The 24,352-nt window shown below is 52.9% G+C and overlaps 3 protein-coding genes across 13 annotated transcripts in view; 2 read left to right on the forward strand and 1 right to left on the reverse strand.

Annotated features, from left to right (window-relative positions):
* Positions 1–1,106: 1,106 nt before the first annotated feature.
* MICAL1 (microtubule associated monooxygenase, calponin and LIM domain containing 1) lies at positions 1,107–13,017 on the forward strand. 3 transcript variants are annotated; one of them, XM_061131847.1, is made up of 26 exons: positions 1,107–1,225; positions 3,455–3,525; positions 3,632–3,937; positions 4,036–4,243; positions 4,520–4,624; positions 4,964–5,068; positions 5,179–5,334; positions 5,965–6,065; positions 6,568–6,825; positions 7,098–7,213; positions 7,406–7,532; positions 7,722–7,803; positions 8,377–8,524; positions 8,940–9,130; positions 9,316–9,404; positions 9,544–9,585; positions 9,771–9,854; positions 9,974–10,130; positions 10,447–10,523; positions 10,814–11,090; positions 11,207–11,307; positions 11,574–11,687; positions 11,815–11,908; positions 12,082–12,181; positions 12,294–12,367; positions 12,747–13,017. In XM_061131847.1, the coding sequence occupies exons 3-26, from the start codon at positions 3,680–3,682 to the stop codon at positions 12,893–12,895; spliced, it is 3,213 nt and encodes a 1,070-aa protein (XP_060987830.1). In that variant the 5' UTR covers positions 1,107–1,225; positions 3,455–3,525; positions 3,632–3,679; the 3' UTR covers positions 12,896–13,017. The 3 variants fall into 3 exon arrangements, with proteins under 3 accessions (XP_060987830.1, XP_060987831.1, XP_060987829.1); XM_061131848.1 differs by lacking the exon at positions 1,107–1,225 and adding an exon at positions 1,295–1,391; XM_061131846.1 differs by lacking the exon at positions 1,107–1,225 and adding an exon at positions 1,493–1,905.
* Positions 13,018–13,159: 142 nt separating this feature from the next.
* On the reverse strand, positions 13,160–16,305 carry SMPD2 (sphingomyelin phosphodiesterase 2). Of its 2 annotated transcripts, none has more exons than XM_061131486.1 (10): positions 15,938–16,305; positions 15,609–15,705; positions 15,435–15,511; positions 14,993–15,086; positions 14,768–14,857; positions 14,447–14,529; positions 14,185–14,317; positions 13,986–14,090; positions 13,657–13,810; positions 13,160–13,557 (listed from the first exon to the last, which is right to left on the reverse strand). In XM_061131486.1, exons 1-10 carry the CDS (start codon positions 15,985–15,987, stop codon positions 13,169–13,171), a joined length of 1,272 nt encoding a protein of 423 aa, XP_060987469.1. In that variant the 5' UTR covers positions 15,988–16,305; the 3' UTR covers positions 13,160–13,168. The 2 variants fall into 2 exon arrangements, with proteins under 2 accessions (XP_060987469.1, XP_060987471.1); XM_061131488.1 differs by having other exon boundaries at positions 14,185–14,256; positions 14,443–14,529.
* A 223-nt stretch (positions 16,306–16,528) lies between these two features.
* The window catches only part of PPIL6 (peptidylprolyl isomerase like 6), a 41,358-nt gene continuing 33,534 nt past the window's right edge, over positions 16,529–24,352 (forward strand). For 6 of the 8 annotated variants that reach the window (XR_009690927.1, XM_061131494.1, XM_061131489.1 and 3 more), the window contains exons 1-3: positions 16,586–16,718; positions 19,637–19,732; positions 23,960–24,148. Coding sequence is in view for 7 of the 8 variants with exons in the window: in XM_061131494.1 (XP_060987477.1) it covers positions 16,596–16,718; positions 19,637–19,732; positions 23,960–24,148 (408 nt within the window). In the remaining variant the exon portion in view is untranslated. Of the gene's footprint in view, positions 16,719–19,636; positions 19,733–23,959; positions 24,149–24,352 lie in introns of all 8 variants that reach the window. The other 2 variants (XM_061131491.1, XM_061131492.1) reach the window with 2 other exon arrangements.

The following is a 24,352-nucleotide window of genomic DNA, read 5'->3' on the forward strand; positions in this document are numbered from 1 at the left end:
ATTACAAACCATTCCCCATTGCTCTTTGCTCCGGTGTGTATCTTTAGTTAACATAGAGTGAAACTCAAAGTCAGCAGTTGTTTTTAAGCATTGATGAAGTCATTATTCTGTGATCTTTTTTAAAGACAAATTTTACCTTCTGCATTTGGAGAGCCACAAACCCCTATTTGGTTGAGATGCAAGTCATTGAGTCAAGGGCCAGACCATGCTGGGCCTCTGCTAACCTCCAAGTCAGAGCTGCTGGTTATTTACCATCTACTCATGAAAGGGAAATGGAATTGATTCTAAAACAGGTAACCCATTCAGAGTGGACTTAGAATCCTTCTGACACAATGTATTTAAATATGGCTGTGTCTCATATTTGGCAAATTGATTTCAAGCCAAATGACTAGTCACACTCAAGAGCTAGGATGGGCCCAGCTGGGAGGCTGCCCTGGTTTCCTGAGCTGGACCTGGCTCAATTCCCTGCCTCTGCCGGCAGAAAGCAGGCATTTCCCCTTCCCTGCCTGCTTCTCATCTCAAGCTGGGAGCAGTGTGTATATAGGTCTTAATGGGTCTCAGAGGGTTTCTGGGCAATGCAAAGTGAGAATAAAGAGAAGGGGAGAGCCATAGGGTCCCCAGCTCTTTCCAGTGCCATTCATTACTGTTTTGTGTGTTTCCAGTGTAACGGTGTCACTTCCTCTAAACAAGAAGCAGCCTCTCAGGATGCCAGCCTTTCATTTGTCACATTAGATCAACACTGGTGTGGTGTTAGATAGACCTGGGGCCCATACCAGCTCTGCCACCTGCTGTGTAACTTTGCCATGGGTGACCCTCAGTTTCCTTTTCAGTAAAACGGGACATTTGTGATCATTGAGATTAATATTCATAGTAGACGTTTAATAAAGGAAAACTGATGTTTTATTAATATTAACTAGTTGAATGACCTTAGAAGAGTGCCTTCACATTCAGCTGTTTCCTCATTGGGAATATGAGGAAGTTGGTACCAAACAGTTCTGTGGGTCCTTTCTCCCAGGCATTCTTGAATATTGGGGAACCAGCCTCTCATTTACATCCTTCTCACTTCCGCCTGTCTTAGTAGTGGTCCAACACCACCAGCCCCACCCCAAGACCTTCTTGCTCTCTCACTTCTGCCGCTGTGGAAGCTGCAGATTGCCGAGTTTCCAGGACTTTGCGTCCGTGCCGGATGCCCTCAGCCCGGGTCTAGGTGCAGACTGGTGGCAGGGTAGGTGGACACCGAGCTTGGATCCATCGTGGAGTACCCGGGCCGTGAATCTCCTCGTAGGAGAGGTGAAAAGGACGCAGATGCTTCGGGGCTACCCAACAGCTTCTGCAAACTTCTTGCTCAGTGCGTGCTCCTTCTCCGCCCAGGGCTCGGAGGCGGCAGCTCAGTAGGTACTGCGCAAGGGCGGGTTGCCTCGCCCGCCTGGGAAGGACAAGCTTTTAGGCGCAGGCTCCGGAACGGAGCCGGAGGCCGCTAGTGTACTGCCGGGCCCCCGGAACCTCCGACCCTCGGCTTAAGCGACCGGTCTAGGATGGGCGGGGGTCTCCGGCCCGTAGCCGGAACACTGCGTCTGCGGCGCCACGCCCTCAGGCACCACCCTACAGCTGTGGGCGGGCCCTTGGCTAGCTGGGAAACGCCGGCTAATGAGATGCTAATAAGGCTCCAATAAAGTCTCTGCCGGCCGAGCCTGCTTGGCCGAAGCCCACGCCCAGCTAGGCTCCCCGGCCGGGCGCACCGGCCCGCAGCCCTCAATCCGTGGTTTTGGTCCGCGCCTCCTCTGCCTCCTCCACCCCCCTTCCTCCTCCTCCTCCACCCCCTTCCTCTGTCCCCGCCTTCCAACCCGCCCGGACTGGGACGCCCGCCTGGCAGGAAGAGACCCCTACGGGCTCCCAAGCCCCCGGGTAAGTTGTCCAGCTGGGCCAAATGTGCGCCTCCCGGCCCGCGGGGTCCCGGGGTGGGGGTAGGGACGCGCCTCCTGGGAAATGTGGCTCGAGGCCCTAGTGAATCCCGCCTGGCCCGTCAGGCACCATCTCTCCGCGCCTCCGTCCTGCCCAGCCCTTCCCAAACTTTACGGTCCAGAGTCTGAGTACTCCCAACCGCCCGCTGCCAGTGGTCCAGCTGCCTCCATCCTTCTGGACCGCCCTACCGCTCGCACATTCTTTGTCCTGGTGTTTCCAGATTGGGTCGCCCCTTTCCCCACTTCGCTGAAGTCTTCCTCCTTTCCACCTTGCAAGAGAGACCTTTGGCCTTACAGACTTTTAGTCCACCTCTCCAGGTGACCTATGGCGGTGATTTTAATCTCCTGCCTGGGCCTGGCCTCCTGCGCTCCGGGCTGGGAGCGGGGAGGCGACTGATTGGGGTCAGGGGGATCAGCTCAAGGGTCTTCCCCCGTCTACGCCACCACCGTCCTTAACTCCCCCGTGGGCAACCACATCCCTGTACCCTCTGATTCCTCCTGGTCCCAACGTGAGAAAGCTCTGCCACCCCTCAAGTTGCGTGGGTGCCCGAGCGAGGGAGAGGGGACAAAGAGAGGCCTTGTCTGGGGAGATTCCTGAAAGAGCGAGCAGGGATGGGGTGGGGTGTCTATGGGAGTGAGAAAAGCTGGGCGGAGCGAATCCTGCTGCCCTGTGGTCCCCCACAATCCCCCAACAGTCTTGTGGCCCGCTGGATTAGTAGTAAGTCACAGGGGAAGTATTTTGACCACAGTGAGTCAGAAATAGACCCAGTTGTTTGTCACCAGACAGATGCAACATCCTGGGGCTGTCTTTTAAGGTAGTTTGGTGGTGGGAAAGTGGATCCTGTGTAGTTAGAGAAGGGGCTTCCCTCGAGGCTCAGTTGGTAAAGAATCTGACTACAATGCAGGAGACCCAGGTTAGATCCCTGGGTCGGGAAGATCCCCCTGGAGAAGGAAATGGCAAGCCACTCCAGTGTTCCTGCCTGGAGAATCCCATGGACAGAGGAGCCTGGTGGGCCACTGTCCATGGGGTCCCGGACATGACTTGGCGACTAAACCACCACCACCACCACCACCACCACCTCCCCTCCCCTTCAAGAGGCGATGGCAAGTGCTAAGGAGGAAAACTTTGCCCCTGGCATAAGACACCACACCCAACAGCACACTGAGTCCGTTGAGGGCTGCCAGGCACGGCGAAGCATGGGGTGAGACGGGACAGGATGTGTGCCTGGCAGCTGGGGTTGCAGATGTTAGATCTGTCCCTGCCTTTACTGCAAGGTAAGCCCATTTCTCTGACACCCTGCCTTCTTCATGTCTGAGAAATTCCCCCAGCTTGCTTGCAGGGCCTCGCTGAAGGCCGGGTAAGAATTCCTGTCCCCCAGGGATGGAGTAGGGCCTGGAGATGCCTGGTTGAGAAGGCTGAGCTGGAGGCTCCCTAGCTTTCTGCAGGCCCCCTGGGCTCAGGACTGCTGATTTTTCATTTCCAAACTTGGCAGATTTCACTTGAAGTGGAACGGATTGTGGCTGTCTGTGGAGCAGCTGGCAGAGAGGCGAGGAGCCCATCTGGGTAGGACCCGGAGCTCCCTGGGGATACCACACTGCCTTCTTCTCCTCTTCCTTTTCCCTTCCTCCTTTCTCCAGCCTCTTGCAATCTTTTCCTTTCTTCTTTGCAGCAACCACACGCCTCTGCCCCTCCTCAGGATCCCCCCCCAGGGGTCTCCATGGCCTCACCCACCTCCACCAACCCAGCGCATGCCCACTTTGAGAGCTTCTTGCAGGCCCAGCTGTGCCAGGATGTGTTGAGCAGCTTCCAAGGGCTATGTGGGGCCCTGGGGCTGGAGCCTGGTGGGGGGCTCTCCCAGTACCACAAGATAAAGGCCCAGCTAAACTACTGGAGTGCCAAGTCGCTGTGGGCCAAGCTGGACAAGAGAGCGAGCCAGCCGGTCTACCAGCAGGGCCGGGCCTGCACCGCCACTAAGGTGTGTCGCGTCAACGGTGCCGGGGGTGGGGCTTGGAGAGTGGGCGGAGTCAGAGGAGGGGGCCCACGCCAGGCCTGTGCTGCATTGTGTGTTCGCAGTGCCTGGTGGTGGGTGCGGGACCCTGTGGTCTGCGGGCTGCTGTGGAGCTGGCGATGCTGGGGGCCCGAGTGGTGCTGGTGGAAAAGCGCACCAAGTTCTCTCGCCACAACGTGCTCCACCTCTGGCCCTTCACCATCCACGACCTTCGGGCACTCGGCGCCAAGAAGTTCTATGGGCGCTTCTGCACAGGCTCCCTGGACCACATCAGTGAGCACCGTGTGGTGGCCTGGAGGGGCGAATGAGCCTGGGCCTAGAGACAGGCCAGTCGGTGGGGGTGGGGGGCTGCTGGGCCAGCCCAGAGGCAGGGTGGTCAAGATTCACTGCAGTCAGATGGCTTTCAGGACTCAGGTCCCTCACCTGTAAAACGGGCAGTTGGACTGAGTGAGCTCTAAGACCTTCTCCAGCCCGGACCAGGTATACATTGGTGTTTGGGGAGGCTGTAGGATCCTGGGGTCCTTGTTGCTAATGTCCTCTCCCTTCCAGGCATCCGGCAACTGCAGCTCCTCTTGTTGAAAGTGGCGTTACTGCTGGGGGTGGAAATCCACTGGGGCATCGCTTTCACTGGCCTGCAGCCTCCTCCCCAAAAGGGTAAGTACTTTTCTGCTCTTGAGAACCCCCATGTACCAAGGATACCCTGGCCTTGCAAAAGAAAAAGGGTGGGTTTGGGAGTCAGCTGAGTCTCCCTTTCTCACAGCCTGGCCTTTTGCAAACCCCTCTGAGCCTCATTTTGGACTTCTGTAAAATGTGAACTGTTTCTTTCCTCACCTGCTTTCCATGGCTGTTGTGAAGGTGTCATTTGATAGTGTGTCACTGCTTTGTAAACCACAAAACCCTTTAAATGTTTATTTATTTCATTGGATTGTCCTGGGAATATAGACACCGCTTCAGTTTTCTATATCTTTGTGCCACTCACATCTTCTGCCTCAGGGAGTGGTTGGCGCGCCCAGCTCCAGCCCAGCCCCCCAGCCCAACTGGCCAAGTATGAATTTGATGTCCTCATCTCTGCAGCTGGAGGTAAATTCGTCCCTGAAGGTGAGTGATCCCTTCCCTTGAAGAAGCCAGTGTCTTGAGCTCCTCCTGGGCCTTTCTAGGCTGTTACACCCCTCATCCTCCGGCCACTACCCACCTGTCCCCATCTCTAGGCTTCACAGTGCGAGAAATGCGCGGCAAACTGGCAATTGGCATCACGGCTAACTTTGTGAACAGGCGCACCGTGGAAGAGACACAGGTGCCCGAGATCAGTGGTGTGGCCAGGATCTACAACCAGAGCTTCTTCCAGAGCCTGCTCAAAGCTACAGGTCAGGGCCCTTCCTCACAGGGTTTCGCTTCCGAGTGCCTGACTGTGGCCTAGCTCCCGACTCTCCCTCTCAGACCTGTCTGCAGTCCAAAGAATCCCACACTTGTCCATCTTTGTGGTCCTGGCAGCAAAGAACCTGAGCCCTCAGGGAGTCAGCAGGCATAACCGCACTTGGCCACCCAGCCTGACAAGCCTTAGAAATCTCTTGCCAAATGCATGGGCTTTGTTTTGTGCTTCTGTACATAGGCTTTAATATAAAAGTGACATAAATTCAAAGTGCAAGCGGTACTTCCAGAAGGTGTTCTGGGTTTTCTTTGGCTTCACACTACCACGCCCTTTGGAGTAAAGGCATCTCATTTGGAGAAGCCAGGCCGTCCTCTGCAAGCCTGTGACCATGTGGTACACGTCTCCCCGCTGCCACTCCACTTGTTTCTCTCTTTGCTCCTCCATCTGCTGGGCCCGAGATGGATGGTCCATGGTGCCACCAGAACTCATGGGTCCCTGTGCAGGGAGGACCCACTGCAGGCTAAGCTATGATCCCAGCTCAGAGGTCAGGCACGTCTCGGGTATTTGGAGAAGTGACACATAATGAGAGGAGACACATCCTGTGCGCCCTGCCCTAACCCCGCAGGCATAGATCTGGAGAATATCGTGTACTACAAGGATGACACCCACTACTTCGTGATGACAGCCAAGAAGCAGTGCCTGCTACGGCTGGGAGTGCTGCGTCAGGTGGGGCCCGGGCCCAGGCAGGGAGGGACTGAATGGTGGGCCCTGGAGGTAGGGTCCAGGCCTGGACGTGGTCTCCCCTGGGTGTGGAGGGAGTCCGTCCTGTCTGCAGTGGCACTGTCTCTACCTCAATAAGCTCTTCTCTGAGACTTACATGGCCACGTGAATCCTGTTCTGGGCTCAACACCATATACCAGTCACAGCACTGCACTCCATGAGGACTAAGCTCCAGGAGGGGTTTTGTCTGTCTCTTCCTTGCTGATGATTCCCAGAGCTTAGAATGGTGCCTGCTATGTAGTAAGCACCCTGAAGGTATTTACTGAATGAACTAGTTGAACACATGTAATGATGCTGGGCCTGGGAGGCAGGATGTTCAAAATCTAGTCCCAGCTCAGCCTCCAACTGCTGTGTAATCTGGGGAAGCCTGTTTCTGGGGCCTCAGGATGTGTACCTGCTATACCTGAGGGAACGGGACACTGATGGTTCTGATCTGTTGGCCACGCAGGACTGGCCCGATACTGAACGACTGCTGGGCAGTGCCAACGTGGTGCCCGAGGCTTTGCAGCGCTTCGCTCGGGCAGCTGCCGACTTCGCCACCCATGGCAAGCTTGGGAAGCTGGAGTTTGCCCAGGACGCCCGCGGGCGGCCAGATGTCTCTGCCTTTGACTTCACAAGCATGATGCGGGCAGAGAGCTCTGCTAGGGTGCAGGAGAGGCACGGCACCCGCCTGCTGCTGGGGCTGGTCGGGGACTGCCTGGTGGAGGTGAGGGCTCCGTGTTCCCTGATTGGGGAGTGCCTCTCTGGGTTCCGCATAAGGAGGCATGGGGATTCCCTGGTTGGGGGAAGAAGCGGCCTCATGGGAAGGGGAGGGTAATAAAAGGTTTACTGTTGTAAAGAGGAGCTTGAGGGTGGCTTGGTGGTGTCAGGGGGCCCCCCTGCTCTGGCCCCAGGGGCATGTGGGCTTGGGCAACCCTGTTGGGGTGGGCCCTCTGTTGGACTCTCACTGAGCTGTTTCTTGTTCTTCTGACCCTGCAGCCCTTCTGGCCCCTGGGCACTGGAGTGGCCCGGGGCTTTCTGGCAGCCTTTGATGCCGCCTGGATGGTGAAGCGGTGGGCAGAGGGTGCTGGGCCCCTAGAGGTGTTGGCAGAGCGGTGAGACCTGAGTTGGGGGGTGGGGCAGGGCACGGCTAGATGTGGGACAAGACTCAGGAGTAGGTTAGGAGATACTGGGTGAGTAGATGGGGGAGTGGATAAAGGAGAGTGGTAAAGGCCCAGTGGCTGTTGAGGGGTGAGCACTAACGGTGCCCTCCTGCTCGTGCCCGCCCCTCACCCTCATCCCCCCAGGGAGAGCTTGTACCAGCTCCTGTCGCAGACATCCCCAGAGAACATGCATCGCAATGTGGCGCAGTATGGGCTGGACCCCGCCACCCGCTACCCTAACCTGAACCTCCGGGCTGTGACCCCCAACCAGGTCAGAACTCCTGGCATCACCCTCCACCCCAAGCCTTCCCAGGGCAGCTGTCCTACCCCAGGTCAGGCCTTGCCTCCTGGTCCACGCAGTCACTGTCCTTCTGGGTGAGCCCCACCCAGGCCGCCCTCCCCCATGGGCTGAGCGGGTGTGTGGTCAGCCCGCCTGGAGACCTGAAAGGGGCTGCCGTAGGTACGAGACCTGTACGACGTGGAGGCCAAGGAGCCTGTAAAGAAGATGAGTGACAAGACAGACTCTGGAAAGCCAGCCACTGGTGAGCAGGCCTCCTCCAGGGCCACGTCTAAAACACTGATCGAACAGTGATGTGTAAGCACCGACAGCAGTTGCAGCCGCTGGCGGCAGGGAGCAGGGTGCTGGAGCCCTGCTGGGTTGCGGGGGGGGGGGGGGGAGATTGGGGGGCGTCCTGGAGAGCACAGGGCAGCGGGCGCTTGGCAGCAGCCGTTTAGCAGCCAGTGTGGAGTACTCAGCACTTTAACCACCGCTGGAACACTGGATGGCAGCCGTGCCACGCTGTTCCCAGCTATCCTGCCCCTTCCCATCTGGCAGACCCCAAACCTGCCTCTCCTTTTAGCCTCTGGGCTTCCCTTGCCCCTCAGTTCACAGCCTGCTGGCCTTTCTGTAGCTAGCAGTGATTTCACTTTATTCCCCCAGATTTTTTTTTCAAGTGAGAAAATGGGGATGAAGGAGGTGCTGCTCACATTGTTAGGCTGGGGCTCAGTCGGGGTAGGTCCCTGCTTCTGGCTCCCAAGCAGACCCCGCAGCCAGCAGCTGGGCTCTCTCTGTGGGCTGGGGTGCCCTGGGTACAAGTGCAACCTTCTCTTCCTAGGGGCGGCGGGCTCCCAGGAGGAACTGCTGCGCTGGTGCCAGGAGCAGACGGCTGGGTACCCAGGTGTCCACGTCACTGACCTGTCTTCCTCCTGGGCTGACGGGCTGGCTCTGTGCGCCCTGGTGCACCGGCTACGGCCCGCCCTCCTGTGAGTCGGGGATTGGGCTTGGGGGTCCCTGATGGACCCTCCCTCTCTCCCATGCCTCTGCGCCTCCCCCTCCAGTGTGGAATGGCAGGGGATTGCCATGTAGGAGGTGGCACGGCCACTACATCCCAGCACCATCGCTTGCTAATAATCCTGCTCTAGTCACTTCACCTCCCTGGAGATCATACTCCTGCCCCTCTGCCCATGAGCATGCATTCAATAGGGAGAGTTCTGAGTGCTGGAGGCCCCCCAAAGCCAGAAGCCATTGGCATTGGGTGGGTGGTGGTGGGTGTGCAGCAAATAAAAACCCTTCCTGCCCTCGCCTCCCTTTCCCGCTCTTCCTCCCCTGCTGCTGTCTCCCCTTTCTGTGGGATCAAGTTCTGGTCTCCCACTGAACTTTCTCCCTGCTGCCCCATAGGGAACCCTCCGACCTCCAGGGAATGGGCGCTCTGGAAACTACTTCTTGGGCGCTGAAGATGGCAGAGCATGAGCTGGGCATCACACCAGTGTTGTCTGCACAGGCGATGGTGGCAGGGAGTGACCCACTGGGCCTCATTGCCTACCTCAGCCACTTCCATAGTGCCTTCAAGAGCATACCACACAACCCGGGTGAGCTGGGAGACTAGGGTGGGACGACAAGGGTGTGTGTGTGAGAGAGGGGGACAGAACACAGCAAGGGAGAGCGCCCTATCAGGGACGTCCTGGGAGAGCTATCCTTTATCCTCTGGGCTGGCTTATAGCTCTCTCTTCGGGGGATATAGTATCACCCCTCATCTCCACGACTCTCCTCACAGGCTCGGTCAGCCAAGGCTCCCCAGGCACTGCCAGCGCTGTACTATTCCTTGGCAAACTGCAGAGGACCCTGCAACGGACACGGACTCAGGTGGAGAGTTTGGGTGGAGTTGGGCTGGGCAGTGGGGTTCTTGTGGGGGTCCCTGAGGTGAAGAGGACGACATCCAGAATGGGGGGAAAGGAGAAGTGGGGGCTCAGAGCCCATACTTACAATGTAGGACTTGTTGCAGGAAAATGGGGAGGATGCTGGTGGCAAGAAGCCTCGCCTGGAGGTAAATGCATGCAGGGGCTGGACAGTCCCTTCCCTGAGGAAGGACAGTCCCTTCCCAGGTCTTGCTTGCTACCCAAGCTCCTGTACCCAACCCCCCATCCAGTCTCACGCTTTCCCTTCCAGTTCTTTCACCTGCACACATGACCCTGTCCCTCTAGCTCTCGGCCTGAGCACTTACTTTTTCAGGTGGAGGCTGAGACCCCAAGTACTGAGGAGCCACCTGTCCCAGAGCCTGATGAACCAATGACACCGCCATCCCAGCAGCAGGACGTGAGCACAGGGGCTCTGTCTGCAGGCGAAGGCCTGGGAAGGGCAGGGAGGTGTGTTTCAGGGGAGGGGCAGACCTTGGCTTTGACTCCAGCTGACCTGGGATCTGGGGGTCACTGCAGGCCAGTGCTGAGGATCTCTGTGCAATTTGTGGGCAACGGCTCTATATCGTGGAACGCCTCTGTGCTGATGGCCGTTTCTTCCACCGGAGCTGCTTCCGCTGTCATATCTGTGAGGCCACGTTATGGCCAGGTGGCTATAAGCAGCACCCAGGAGATGGTGAGTGGGCCTGGGAGGCATTCACAGGGACTTTGCGTTTGGCCCTACTAGTCAGGGTCAGGAGCTTGAAAGTGGAGAGGAACTGGGATGCTGGGCATGAGGTAGAAAAACAAGCTGAAAATTACGCTTTCTTCTCCCAAGCTCATTCTTCTCTGTCCCCTCCAAAGCCCCAAATGTGGGGTTCTGAGAAACCAGGAGGCTGGTAGAAATTCACCAGCAAATGCAGTCTTGTCACCTCCACCTTCCTTGATAGACTGAGTATCTGATCCTTGGTCTGCCTACATCTGATGCCTCTTTCCCTCTCCCACCTTCCCAGGATATTTCTACTGCCTCCAGCATCTGCCTCAGACAGGCCACAAAGAAGATGGCAGCGAAAGAGGTCCTGAGAGTCAGGTAAAAGCTGTGGAAGTGTGTGGTGGCGGGGTGAGGAGGAAAGGGCTCCCCCGGCCCAGCAGAGTGCATGGGGGAAAACTGAATGTCCTCTACTAGAGTGTAAACTCCACAATGGCAGAGATCTTTGTCCTGTTTTACTTACTGATGTATTTCAAGTATCCAGAACACTGCCTGATACTGTTCAGCAAATGGCACAAACGGATGAATGCCAGGGCCCACATCTGTCTCAAGGGGCAGCCTCGGCCCACTCTGGGCAGGTCACTGACCAGAACATTTGGTGGCTTTTCTAGGACCTTCCCATGCCGAGTGAGAATAACATGCCATCAGGCCCTGCGACTCCCATGACCCTCCACCAAGGGACCAGTCCTGTCCCAGGCCCCAGCCAGCCCACCCGTCGACTGATCCGCCTCTCCAGCCCAGAACGCCAGCGTTTATCCTCCCTTCATCTCACCCCTGACCCGGAAATGGAGCCTCCACCGAAGCCCCCCCGAAGCTGCTCTGCCTTGGCCCGCCAAGCCCTGGAAGCAAGCTTCAAGGGCTGGGGAATGCCAGTCCAGAGCCCTCAGGGTAGCTGCTGGCTCAGGATGGGGATGGGGTGGGTGGTTTTTGGATTCTTAGACAGGGATATGGGGCATGGGGAGGGAGGTCATGGGGGTTCCAGCCCATGTTCACGTCCTACTCAGTTCTTGAGGCCATGGAAAAGGGGGAAGAAGAGAGTTCCTCCTCCAGTGAAGAGGAAACAGAGGAAGAGGAAGATGTGCCTTTGGACTCAGACATGGAACAGGTGAGCGGGAGGAACCTGGCCACCTATTCTGCCCAAGCCAGCACACACCCACTAAACACACGCCTCCCCTCACCCAGGAGAAACCCACAGCACCCAGCCTCTTCTGAGCCCAAATGTCTCCAAATGCCTTCTCACCTGGCCTGACTCTTTCATGTCTCTAAGCCTCTACCTTTTCTATCAGAACTTACCCCACTTCCAGCCTAGGGTCTTTCTGGTCCTTCTTAAATGGAGCTTCCCTAACCCCTATCCATCTGACTCTGTCACAGTTTCTGAGGAACCTGGCTAAGAACTCAGGCACCATGGACAATTATCCAACATGGCGTCGGACTCTGCTGCGCCGGGCCAAGGAGGAGGAGATGAAGCGGTTCTGTAAGGCTCAGGTGCGGCCTCAGGGTTCCCAGGGGTTCTGAGGGGGTCAGAATCCTTAGACTGGGGATCAGAGCTCCTCTGGGACTCTGTTCTTGAGCAATCACCAGACTCCTGGGCTCCCTGTCTTGTACTCCTCAGGCCATCCAGCGGCGACTAAATGAGATCGAGGCTGCTCTAAGGGAGCTGGAGGCCAGGGGCACAGAACTGGAGCTGGCTTTGAGGAGCCAGAGCAGTGAGTGAAGACAGGGGAGGGATAAACTAAGAGACCTCTGCCTCCTGGCGCTGTGTTCTGCCCCCAGCAACCCCCAAACTGCTAGGTCTGGCTCACAGCAGGCTCTATTCCTTATGCCATGACTCCTATGATCCTGGCTGGAGGCCTGACTGGCCCCCTTTCTTCCTTATCAGGTTCCCCCGAAAAGCAAAAGGCATTATGGGTGGAACAGCTGCTACAGCTCGTTCAGAAGAAAAACAGCCTGGTGGCCGAGGAGGCTGAGCTCATGATCACGTAAAGGGTGTCAGGGCTGGGGAGTGGGGGACAGTGGCATTGAGTCAGGCAGGCCCCAGCCAGGTCTTTGCTCACCCTAGGCATCTGTGCTTTTTCTATTCCTGCCCTCCAGAGTGCAGGAGCTGAATTTGGAGGAGAAACAGTGGCAGCTGGACCAAGAGCTGCGAACCTACATGAACCGGGAAGGTAGGCAGGATGTAGGGAGAGGCTGGTATTTGCACAAGCCTCGTGACTGCAGATACTGCCCAGCAACAGTCCTCCAGTCTGAGTACCTCTGAGGCTGAAATGCCTCCTGAACTGCCTCTTGAACTGAAGGACGCCAGAGGATGGGGCTCCAAGCCCCTACTCTGCACCTTCAGTCAGAGCGCACAACTGAGCTTTTACACCAGATTTCCTTTAAGAATGATGTTGCAGCTAAACAATACTAGAAAACCATTAGTGTTGATAAGCCAATCTCACAGGGAGGGAAACAGCAGGGGCTGTAGAAGTCACACAGGCCAGGCCTGTGCCTCTTGTGCCTCTCTGCCGCATCCTCTGTCCTCTAAGTTTCATCTCCTCCCTCCAGAAACCCTAAAGACAGCTGCCGATCGGCAGGCTGAGGACCAGGTCCTGAGGAAGCTACTGGATGTGGTGAACCAGCGAGATGCCCTCATCCGCCTCCAGGAGGAGCGCAGGCTCAGTGAGCTGGCCTCAGAGCCTGGGGTCCAGTGCTAGAAGACGCCTGACCTATCTGCCACGAAGACCGCCTTACCCCACGACAGCATCATCCTATGTTCATCTGGGCTGCCTGGGAGAGGGCCTCAGTGTTTACAATAAAGTTTCTGACATAAACAGGACTTCTGGCTAGCCGCAGGTGTGAGGCGGGGACTGAGCAGGGAGGGCGGACAGGTGGGAGCCCAAAGGTCTACACTGTGACAGTCACACTGACCCCTGGCCCCAGTCACTGCCTCTACAAGGAAATAAGCCGAGCCACAAAAGTGTCAAGCTTTATTGTTCCTCAGCTCTGTCTCCCTCCTGCTGCCCTAGAAGCAGGGCTGGCTGGGACTCTGGGCCCAGGTCCTGGGCCTCCCTTGCCCTTCCCAGCACATGCTGAAGCTCGGTCCGGGTCTTACACAAGCTCTTGGCCTCCTGCATGTGGAAGAGGTGGAAGGCACCTGCCCCCAGCACCAGTCCTACATTGGGGGTCCAGAGCAGTAGAGCAGCTTCCCTGATCCATCCTCCGGCCGCCAGGGCACACAGCAACGCCAGGAGAAGAAGCCCTAGCCCAACTGCATAGCCAGCCACGGTGGCCCACCAGCGAGCCTGAGCCATGCCCTGGTCCACTTCTGCCCAGGCCTCCCTTAGCACACTGGTCAACGGCGAGCTCTCTGCTGGTCCTACAACAAGGCAGGACAGTGGGGAGGCAGAATAATGGTCAGAGTGGAGGGGGTACCTGTGGTGCGGAAGGGCCAAAGAAAAGGATGTGGATGACTCACCATGGGTAGGGCTGGGGTTGTGCTGCGGGGGGCTGTGTCTCACACACAGAGTAGCCATCAGGGCCTCATGATCAGAGAAGGGGGGCCCGCTGTAAGGGTCATGGCCTGTAGTAGTTTTGAGATTCTTACAGGAGATGTACAGCCCAGATACTGCCTAGGAAAAGGGCCAAAGAGAAACTTCTATTTGGAAGTATGTTTCCAGAGAACCAGTTCCTGGCTATCCATTCTCCAGCTGCCAGTGATGTAAGACTAGACCAGCTGGACAAAGGATCAGCACAGGCTGGTGAGAGATGAAGAGACACGGAGGGTGCGACGGGGAGAGGCCTGACCTTATAAAGTACATAATCGATGCGGATGCCCAAGGGAAATGGCCCCAGCTCCTGTTGCTTGACGTAACAGTTCTTGGGTACCATTGTACATCCTTCTTCAGAACCCTAAGTGAAGAGTGGGCTTGAGTGAGGATGCAGGGGAAGGAGGAGGGAAAGATGCTGAGGGTGCAGGTGGAGAAATAATTAGACAGGTCCTCACCTTGAAGTCCCGGGTCTCCAGATAGGCATCATGCAGCCCAGTCCACTCTTTCAGCAGGCGGCAGCCCAGGTCCTTTGGGTGCAAGTTGAGGTCCCCACACAAGAGAACCACATCAGCCTTCTTGGATGTGTGGCTGGAGGAACCAAGATGGTGAGGCAGGAATTCTTCCCTCATCAGTTCTGCCCTAAAAGTGGGACCTTACAGCCACCCTTCAGTCCCTGGATCCCACCCTATTTTCCCTGTTAAGCCCAGGCTCACACACTGGATGAACTGGGCCAGTTCCCAAGCTTGGGCCACACGATGTGCTAGGTAAATGTCCTTCTGTCGATCGTACTCGGCATGGAGCTGCGCAAGATAGAGGAGACAGTAACAGGTGAGACTCAAGGTCCCAAGGGCAGGTGTAAATCAAGTTTGTCTGTCATTTGGCATGGTGCTTGGTAAAATATGTGTGAACTTTGCCTACTGGCCTTAGGAATCCTGCCCCTACAACTCACCCCAAGGCAACTCCACCAAAGGCGTCCCCTGTCTCCCTCCCAGGACCAGGCTGCCTCTCCCAGCCCTAAGCACTGTGGGCTTCACTCACGTGGGTCACGTAGGCATTGAGCACCAATCCACTTAGATGGAGTACCAGCAGCCCCACAGCCTTCCCACAGAACCAGTCACAGTGATGGATCTGCAGGCAGGAGTGGGACAGAACTCAGAGCACTGCCCCCCTCTCTCTGCCCATCCCTTGCAGTCCTAGGAAGGTTACCTCCACGTGTTAGTGGAGGTGGGGGAGGGTGGTGGAAGAGTTCTAGATCAGGCTCACCATGTAGGGGTAGCCATTGAGGGTGAAGACATGCTGGGTGAATTCCTGGATTGGGTGTTTGGAGAAGACACAGAGACCGCTGCCAATGATGCCACTGAAAGCCAAATCCCGGTTAGCAGTCACAAAGCAGGCAGGGAAATACCCAGGTCTTTCCCCCTCCCTTGTCTCCCAGCTCTTAGCGGCTACATTTTTTTCTCTCTCTGCAGCTGATGGAAGCTCACAAAGTGTTAGTTGTTTGTGTGGGGTGATAGGACGGCCGGTTAGTAAGTCTGATGAGTTGTAGAGCTAGATCTTCCTCATTCCACCTTCTCCTGCTTCCACACCCAGAGGAGAGGATGCTGGGGGAGAGGAAGCAGGGTGCAGGCAACATAGGGAGGAGGGGCCGGCAGGGCCAAGCACCTCAAGGTGTGAAACTAGGCTTCCAGGCCAGTTGGCTGCTCACCTCCTGAAGTAGTGTGCAGCTGGGTAGGTGGGCAACAGCTTCTGTCTCAAGTACTGAAAGTCCTGTTCACTCCACACCTGGGGAAAGGGGTTAAAGATGCCTTCCCGGCCCTTCCCCCTGGGAGAGCGCCCCCACCCTCGCTGCCCCCTGCAGCCCGGTTCCGCACGGCCCCACCTCCTCCAGCAGAGCTAGGTCGAAGCTCTCCATGTTTAGAAAGTCTCCCAGGCGCTTCACGCGGTCGGCGCGATGCTTGCTCAGGTAGGGAATGCCCCTGAGGACGAGAAGCGCAGGGGGGAGGTGACGGCTGCGGGCGCTCGGCGCTCCGGGGCAGTACCGGAGCTGGGGCCGGGGGCCGGCCGTGGAGGTGCGGGGTGCCCCCCCGGACCCCGAAGCTGTTAGGGCAGGGGAGCGCCGTGGCCCGGATGTGAGGAAGGCCTCCTTCCTCTGGCAGTGCGGGTGCGGGCGGGACGCGGCCCCAGACCCGCGTTGGGGGGCTCACTCACCAGCAGTTGAGGTTAAAGACTCTCAGTCGCAGGGTGAAGTTGGGCTTCATGGCGGGGACACTCGGCGGCGCGGGACGGTTCGGCCTCCAGAGCGACGGCCGCGGCGGGAACACTGGCGGGGGGCGCTGCTCCCGGGGCACTGCGTACAGGTGGCCGCCCGGCTCCCGCGCTCCCCGGAAGGCCGCGGCGCTCAAGTGCACGCGCCTCGGGGCGGATTCCCGCGTTACCCAGGCAACCGGCCGGCGGGGCCCCAATCTGGCGGCGCGCCAACCCGGAAAGGCGCTCTGCGGTGAAGACTGGTGCTGACCAGAGGCAACGGCCGCGACGGAGGACCCTGGGCGGGGGCAGAGAGATCCCAGAGGCGAGGGCAGGTGGGGGCTCCCAGAGGAGGTTCCAGGGAGCGGCGAGCCGGACTAAGGCACGCGGGACGTGGGCTCCGCGTTCCTTTTCTCCGGAGCTCGTCCCTGGTGGCGGCCGCCTATGGGTCCTCTCCAGCCTCTCTACCGGCTCAACAGCAACAGGCGCAAAGTTGAGGAAAGGCCGGGACTTCGCCGACCGCCCCGCCCCCTCTCCCCCGCGAGCGGCGGGGGCGGGGCCGCGCGATGGTTGCCCTGGCGACACGCAGTGTTTGTGACCCGAGGAGTCCCCGCGCGCAGGCATGGCAAGCCTGCAGCCGTCGGTCCCGTGCATCTCGCGGTCGCCACCCGAGCAGCCGCTTCAGGTGAAGGTGGTGGGGCTTTTCAAGAGCTCCAGCTTTCAGATCGCGAAGAGCGCCGCTGAGGTAACTGCGAAGAAACCGCAAGTGCTACCCGCTTCCCGGAGGTCTTGCACCACCTGGTGGCGGGGGTCGAGGTTCAGGGAGGGGTCGTCCCGGCTGGGGATGGCTGTGTCCGAATGCATTGGAGTGTGCAGGTAGCAAGTGCCGGTCTGGGCGGGAGTTCCACTTCGAGAAGGGCTGCCTTTAACGGGAGATTCGAGTGAAGGAATCGTTCAGAACCTTGCTGGGAATGAAAGGTGATTCCTGTCTATACATTAACACACATTTTATTCCACATTAATTTTTAATTGAAATCATAGCTTTTGAAACTCCGTGGAAAAAATATTACCATATAACTTCATAAAATACTTAACAAGCAACATTATCATTAATTGAATGTCACTGAAAACACAGTTGATTAGATCTGACTACTAGATATTTATACTAAATTAAAAATATTCTAATCTAAAAAAATATTACCATATAACTAGCTGATTTTTTTTTTTACATACTCCTTCCCCAAATGGTTTTTGAAAGCTATTCATTCGGGGGGGAGTTGTTTTTTGTTTTTTCCTTTAAATTTTCTATAGCAGTCACTACATCCCAGTCGAATTAGCTGCTTAAGGGACTTCTTAACAAATGACCCCCAAGTGCTCTGGAGAATCCAGACATTTCTTTGTAAACATGCAGAACACTGTAAAATGAAAAACACTTTAAGTAACTGAAAGAATTTGGCCAGGTCTGCAATGCTGCAGCACTCCTATAACCTGAACACAGGAGAAATGTAGAAGTATGTGAAATGTTGAAATGTAAAATTCAGCATGTCTTTGGGGTTTGCTCCAGAAATGCTGTTATAAGATTAGGTCAAGCGTCTCTCCTTCAAAACTACACTAGACTACAGGACAAAGCCTTATTAAAGTTTGTATCTCCCAAAGTACCCAGCTGGATCACTTCACACAAAATGTTCCCAAATAGAAGAAATCTTAAGAATTTCCTAACTTCTTGCCTGCTCCAAGTCCACGGAGTTACAGTTTTGAGTTTATATCAAATCAGGAAATAGTGACTAATTTGTGAAGTAGGTGAAGTCTTAAGATGAAGAGAACAAGTGATAAGAAGTCTGTGAAAATAGTCTGTGTTAGCTGGGCTGATGGGATCAGCAAAGTTATATGGCCCACAACTGTACTTAATGAGTTGGAGGGATTTTTTTCTCTTGCTTTTTCTTAGCTCCTTATCTGAAGGAGCACGTTTTCTTCATACTGTAGAGAAGATGTTGGCAGATCTTTTTCTGTAAAGTCCATACATAAAATTGTTTAGGCCTCTGGAGCCACAGGCTCTCAGTCATGACTGCTCAACTCTGTCCTTGTGCAAAAGCAGCCACAGAAAGTGTGTAAATGAATGGTGGTTTTCCAATAAGACTTTTATTCTGGACAGTGAAATTAGACTTGTATATAATTTCACATGATGTGAAATGATTCTTCTAGTGATTCTGTTTTAACTGTTTAAAAATCTAAAAATTATTCTTAGTTCTCAAGTCTTAGAAAAACAGGCAGTGGTCTAGATTTGGCTGGCTGATCAGCTTGCCAACCCCTGTCAGAGAGGACACTAAGTCAAGAAAGCAATGTCTTTATTATATTAATAATGTTGTTTTTCACTTAAGCTTTTGCCTACTGTAGCTCTATATGAGTATGAAAACATACCAGTGTAAATTCAGTTACCTCTGTGTTAATAAAGGATCCTTGAATATATTTCCAACATGATCACTTGCAGGCAATCTCTGATACCTAATTAACTGATAGATTTATAAAGAGTAGTATTACATAATATAGTCAATTCTGGAACAAATTATGAAGAAAGTATGATTAAGTATGCTTAATTTGAAAACTCTTGGGCTTATCAGTTATACCAGGTGGTCCCTCAGTGAGAAAGAACAGTCATCTTGCATGACTGCCTCAGAGCACAGACACTAGAATTGAGAAAAAGGACGCATCAGCTGTTGGTTGGGTACAGTGGTCTAGGAAGGCAATGGCCAGATTGCTGTTGCCCTCTTCTGCTATACCTGGTCCCAAGGCAGGGTACACTCATGTTCTGGCTTTCTCCCCATAGGACTATCCACCCTTGAGGAAGTGTGCTAAGCCAGTGTCCCCTTAGACTGACAGAAGCAGGCAGCTGACACTTTTCCCTGTTGGTTCATTTACTCCTCAGACCTGCTCAGAAAAGTGCTGCCTAAATATTATTGCCTCAACTGCCTTCTCTTGCTTTAGAAGAAGACAAACTATAACATTAAAAGGAGCATTAACATTAAAAAAAAAACTTAACAGGTATTGTTAACCAGAAAGAATTTTCTCTGATGCATACAGAAAAAACAAAATAGATTAAGTCAATACATGCTCAATATCTAGACCAAAACATATTTAATATTTACTTCTCTTTTCCCCAGGGGCTATAACCACAACCATATCTTTTGGTTATTCTCCATGTCAGTGAATTAAAGTAATAACTTTTTTTTTTTTCAGTTGAAAGTACCCATGGCTCCACTGAGTGTGTAGTAAGAGTTAGTTTAGGGAAAAAACTGTTCCTAAAGGAACATGGCAGATCACAAAACTGTTGGCATAAACTCATTTGTTCACTTGTTTATGCAGTTGCTATGTGTGGATGGTCTACTATGTACCAGATATTGAGGCCAGTGGGAAACTAAGACATAGTCTTTGCCCTCGAGGAGCTTATTCTTTTCAGATGAGAGACAAATAAGAGTGGCCTGGGGAGGGACTTAATAGAGGTAAGCACAGGGCTCTCTGGGAGCTGGCAAGGGGCATCTAAGCCAGACTTTGTGACTTGGGTGTACACTGTGTAAAACTTCCTGAAGACTCCATAAAAATCAGGGGGAATGTTTTCTACTTTAAAAGAGAATGTACTCTAAAATAATATTCTATTTTGAAACCTAGAGTCTGAAGAGTAATTACCCATCCAAATTTGAAGATCCTATAATAATTCCTGTTCAAGAATTTGCATGGCATCAGTATCTACAAGAGAAAAAAAGGGTAAAGGATATTTTGGGTATGGGAAATGAGCAAAGTTTTGCCTGAATTATTTACCTATGCATTGCTTTGGAAAAACTGAAGCAGTAATTTTCATACAACTAGATTTTATTTCTCTAAATTATGCACTTTTCCTAAATTGTTTCACTCATTTTACCAAGCTGATATTAAGAAAAAGTAAAACACTTCTAGGATTTTCTTTTGGAAGGCAAGCAATAAAGATAAGTTTGACACTGTCAATGCTGCTATTTACTCTTGCTGATGACTACCCCCCTTTCCCTGCATATCACTTAGTCCTACTTCCTGTGACACCCTGGCACTCAGGTTACTGTGGCTTGGCACTCTTTTAGGCTTGAATTCTGGAAGGTTTCAGTGGTGTCCACAGATACAGCAGGAGAGCATGTGGGGTTCCAAGGGAGCTCTGAGGGCAGGCATCAGCTTCCCACAGGATAACCATGTCCAAATGGGAGCTTCCTTCTCCACACTCTCCCTGATAACAGTACCCCTTGAGGACCCCAGACCCTAAGGCTGGCTGAGATTATCCAGAGATGGCAGATTGGTTTCCTCTTGAGTGCCAACCCTAATTAACTAGTAGTGCTGCCTGGAACGTGTGATTTGAAGGATTCTAAGGTGGCATCCTGGCTCTGTTATAGCTCGTGTTCGGGGAAGACTGGAATGGATACATCTCCTGGCCCAGTCTTGTAGAGTCCCAGTCCTGGTTTCCCTGCCACACCCCGTCTCTCAGTGGCTGATGAGATCGCATTTCTCCTGATGAGAGCAGTTTTGACTGTCCTGTGTGTGACTGCACGAGGATGTCCTGTGATTATCATGCAGACTGTGTTGCTTTACAAGATCACTGTCTCAGTCACATGAATAGTGCAAGATAAAGTCACGAATACCATTTAAGTCTCATACCATTTTCACAGCCACAGTACATTTTCATTGTAATTCAAATAGAAATATAACAAACACTTAACCTCTGGTGCTTATTATATGCCAGGCTCTATTCTAATGACTTCTGTAAATATTAACTCTAATCATTACAACAGCTGTGGTGACCAGTGGTTCTGGTTTGCCTAGATTGGAGGGGTTTCCTGGGATGCACAAATTTAATTGCTAAAGCTGGGATTGTTGTTGTTATTCAGTTGCTAAGGGATGTCTGACTCTGTGAACCCTGTGGACTGTAGTCCACCAGGCTTCCCTCTCCTTCACTATCTCCTGGAGTTTGTTTGGTCCATTGAGTCGGTGATGCCATCCAACCATCTCATCCTCTGTTGTCCCCTTCTCCTTCTGCCCTCAATCATTGCCACCATCAGGGTCTTTTCCAATGAGTTGGCTCTTTGCATCAGGTGGTCAAAGTACTGGGGCTTCAGCTTCAGTATCAGTCCTTCCAATGAATATACAGGGTTGATTTAAGCTGGGATGGTCTGAGGCAAACCCAGACAGTTGGGCATTCTAATGTAAAACAATGTTTTTCTTAATTTTTATCATCAAACTTCCTAAACTGCCTATCATACCATGTTCTCCACCTACAAGAGAGCCATGATTTCATGCTTTGAGGTTTGCACCCATTCTCTTCCATATTCCCACCATACTGGGAAGACTGGCGTGGGTTCCATTCTGCAGTTTCTGACCCTTGTCAGTCTGGGTTGCTGACGTTAAGATGTTTTGTGTTCTCTTCTGCTTTTCTCACGGGGGCTGAACGAGACTTCCTAGGTCATTACTGCTGCTGCTTCCCACATACCCTTTAACTCCTGTCTTTGTTTTCTCCACCTCCACCTGATCCTCATCTCCTGGATACTTGCCACCTTAACCTCTTCTTCCTCTTCAGTCTTTTGTTCTCCTACTGTCATGGGACTTCCCTGGTGGTCCAGTGGCTAAGACCTCGAACCTCCAGTGCAGGGGGCCTGGGTTTGATTCCTGGTCAGGGAACTAGATCCCCACGTGCTGCAACTAAGAGTTTGCATGCTACAACTAAAGATCCTGCATACCACAACTAAAAGGTCCCGTGTGCTACAACTGAGATGCAGCACAGCCAAATACATAAATATTTTTTTAAAAAGAGCACTGTCTTATGTTATACATAGTGCTTCTTAGCACATATGAGGTTAGTCTGAGCTGGCCTTATGCTTCAGCAGAATGTAACGCCAACTCTGAGGGATGGCTTCTGAACCTTCAGGAAGGCCTTTCCCCTACCTCCAAAAAAGGGAGCATCATAAATCTTAGTGCTGGGAAGTCCTAGAAACCATCGGGTCCAGCCCGCTATCTTGAGGCAGGTGATGAGGGCTCCTTAAATGTAGAAGACACCCAGACGAGGCATGTAATGACCTTCAGCTTCCCGATAAAGTCTGTCTGCTCCTACATTTCTCCTACCAGGCTAACTAAAACATCCACAGTTAAACTTTTCCTCTCCTTTTTCAAGTTTTATGTCCTATAAAATGTGAGACCCCTGATAAATGTAAACATTCCAGGGAGTACTGACTCAGGGGCTCTCTCATTGACTGACAGTCCAGCATGAACAAGCGGGGAACTGGAAGTGAGCTCCTCCTGAGACAGGAGCCAGGAATGGAACATGTTGGCAGCTAAAGGCAACACTGTTCCCCTAACTGGCATTTCTTCAAGTGCGGTCTCCAGACCAGCAGCAGCAGCATCTCATGTTCAGTTCAGTTCAGTCGCTCAGTCACGTCTGACTCTTTGCAACCCCATGAACTGCAGCACACCAGGCCTCCCTCTCCATCACCAACTCCCGGAGTCCACCCATACCCATGTCCATCGAGTCGGTGATGCTATCCAACCATCTCATCCTGTTGTCCCCTTCTCATCCTGCCCTCAATCTTTCCCAGCATCAGGGTCTTTTCCAATGAGTCAGCTCTCCGCATCAGGTGGCCAAAGTATTGGAGTTTCAGCTTCAACATCAGTCCTTCCAATGAACACCCAGGACTGATCTCCTTTAGGATGGACTGGTTGGATCTCCTTGCAGTCCAATGGACTCTCAAGAGTCTTCTCCAACACCACAATTCAAAAGCATCAATTCTTTGGCGCTCAGCTTTCTTTATAGTCCAGCTCTCACATCCATACATGACCACAGGAAAAACCATAGCCTGACAGAATGTGGTCCACTGGAGAAGGGAATGGTAAACCACTTCAGTGTTCTTGCCTTGAGAACCCCATGAACAGTATGAAAAGGCAAAAAGATAGGACATTGAAAGATGAACTTCCCAGGTCAGTAGGTGCCCAATATGCTACTGGAGATCAGTGGAGAAATAACTCCAGAGAGAATGAAGGGATGGAGCCAAAGCAAAAACAATACCCAGTTGTGGATGGGACTGGTGCTAGAACCAAGGTTCAATGCTGTAAAGAGCAATATTGCATAGGAACCTGGAATGTTAGGTCCATGAATCAAGGCAAATTGGAAGCATCTCACAGGATGCTGGTTAAAAAAAAAATGCAGTCTCAGGCCCCATCCCAGAATCAGAAACTTGGGGTGGGGCTCAGGAATCTGTGATTCTGACTGCCCACTAAAACTCGAGAACAGCTGTCCCAGATGATGCATGGTTTTGCCAGAACTGGCACTGGGTAATAATGAACCAGATTTCCTCCAAGGTGACGTTACTCAGCGGCCACACACTGAAGCTTAGCATATTGGCCGTCACTGTTGTGTGGATGAAAACACTTACACACTTAATTTTGAAGGGCTTAGGACTTAAAAATGTTAAAGAAGGTGAGTTCCCTTCCTCATGGCCCCTCACGTGTCCCAGAAACCCTGCTGGCCCTCAGGAGGCATTTCCTCACCTGGTCTGACTTCCCTCCATCAAAAAGCACTCTTTCCACCCTTGGCTTTGAAAACCATGTCTTATTTAGGACCCCTAACCAAGTATGCATATGGTAAAATGTGCTTCAGAAATGAAGCTAGAGGACTGCATTTTGTTTTTACATTCATAGATAACAAGTATGCGATGCACACTGACATTTATTACCAGATTACCATCTATTTTCTAAGATTGTACCATTTTAAAGATTACTTATAGGTTATTGATTTTAGCACCTTCAGAGTTTTGAAATGTTCTTAAATTCCCTTTGAGAGTAAAATTCTGAAAGATGGCAAAAAATATATTTTTTTAAAGGTTCAGTCCTTGGATTGATCGAAGCTCTGGCTTGTGGGTTTAGCAAGGTTCACCCCCCCACCCCTGTGCCCCATTAATTTTTTTTTTTGGCCCTTTTCCTTTATAGGAACTTAAGAATGAAGTCTGGGAATATTCTTCTTATGTGATGTGTTTTATTAATGATGAGCTCCTGGGTGATGCACTTGATCTACAGAAATGGGCCCACAAAGTGTGGGATATAGTTGATTTTAAGCCTCCTGCACTTTACGAAGCACTTACTGTGGATTATTCTGCCAAATTCTTAAGAGACACCAAGGCAAGTTACACTAATTTTTTTAAAAAGGAAAATAGTGGAATCTTAGAGCATTTATATTGATTAAGCACTAATTACTGACAAACCTAGCAAAGGGAATATAAAAGAGTAGAGGACTAGGTTAAGTTCTCAATGAACTTGTGATCTCTAGTTGCAAAGAACTGGTGGGGTTTGGCTTGGTGGTTTGTAAAGCCAGCCTATCTCACC

Source organism: Dama dama, chromosome 28 (assembly GCF_033118175.1).
Source record: "Dama dama isolate Ldn47 chromosome 28, ASM3311817v1, whole genome shotgun sequence".
In the NCBI taxonomy this organism is placed as follows: domain Eukaryota; kingdom Metazoa; phylum Chordata; class Mammalia; order Artiodactyla; family Cervidae; genus Dama; species Dama dama.

Excerpts from the sequence above, each read along its gene's own strand:
- MICAL1 (XM_061131847.1), top strand. The coding sequence starts at position 3,680 with ATGGCCTCACCCACCTCCACCAACCCAGCGCATGCCCACTTTGAGAGC. Across the intron at positions 7,214-7,405 it reads CTAGAGGTGTTGGCAGAGCG|GGAGAGCTTGTACCAGCTCC; the intron begins GTGAGACCTGAG and ends TCATCCCCCCAG. Across the intron at positions 8,525-8,939 it reads CGGCTACGGCCCGCCCTCCT|GGAACCCTCCGACCTCCAGG; the intron begins GTGAGTCGGGGA and ends GCTGCCCCATAG.
- SMPD2 (XM_061131486.1), bottom strand. The coding sequence starts at position 15,987 with ATGAAGCCCAACTTCACCCTGCGACTGAGAGTCTTTAACCTCAACTGC. Across the intron at positions 14,858-14,992 it reads TCAATGGCTACCCCTACATG|ATCCATCACTGTGACTGGTT; the intron begins GTGAGCCTGATC and ends TCCTGCCTGCAG. Across the intron at positions 13,811-13,985 it reads TCGATTATGTACTTTATAAG|GCAGTATCTGGGCTGTACAT; the intron begins GTCAGGCCTCTC and ends CCCTTTTCCTAG.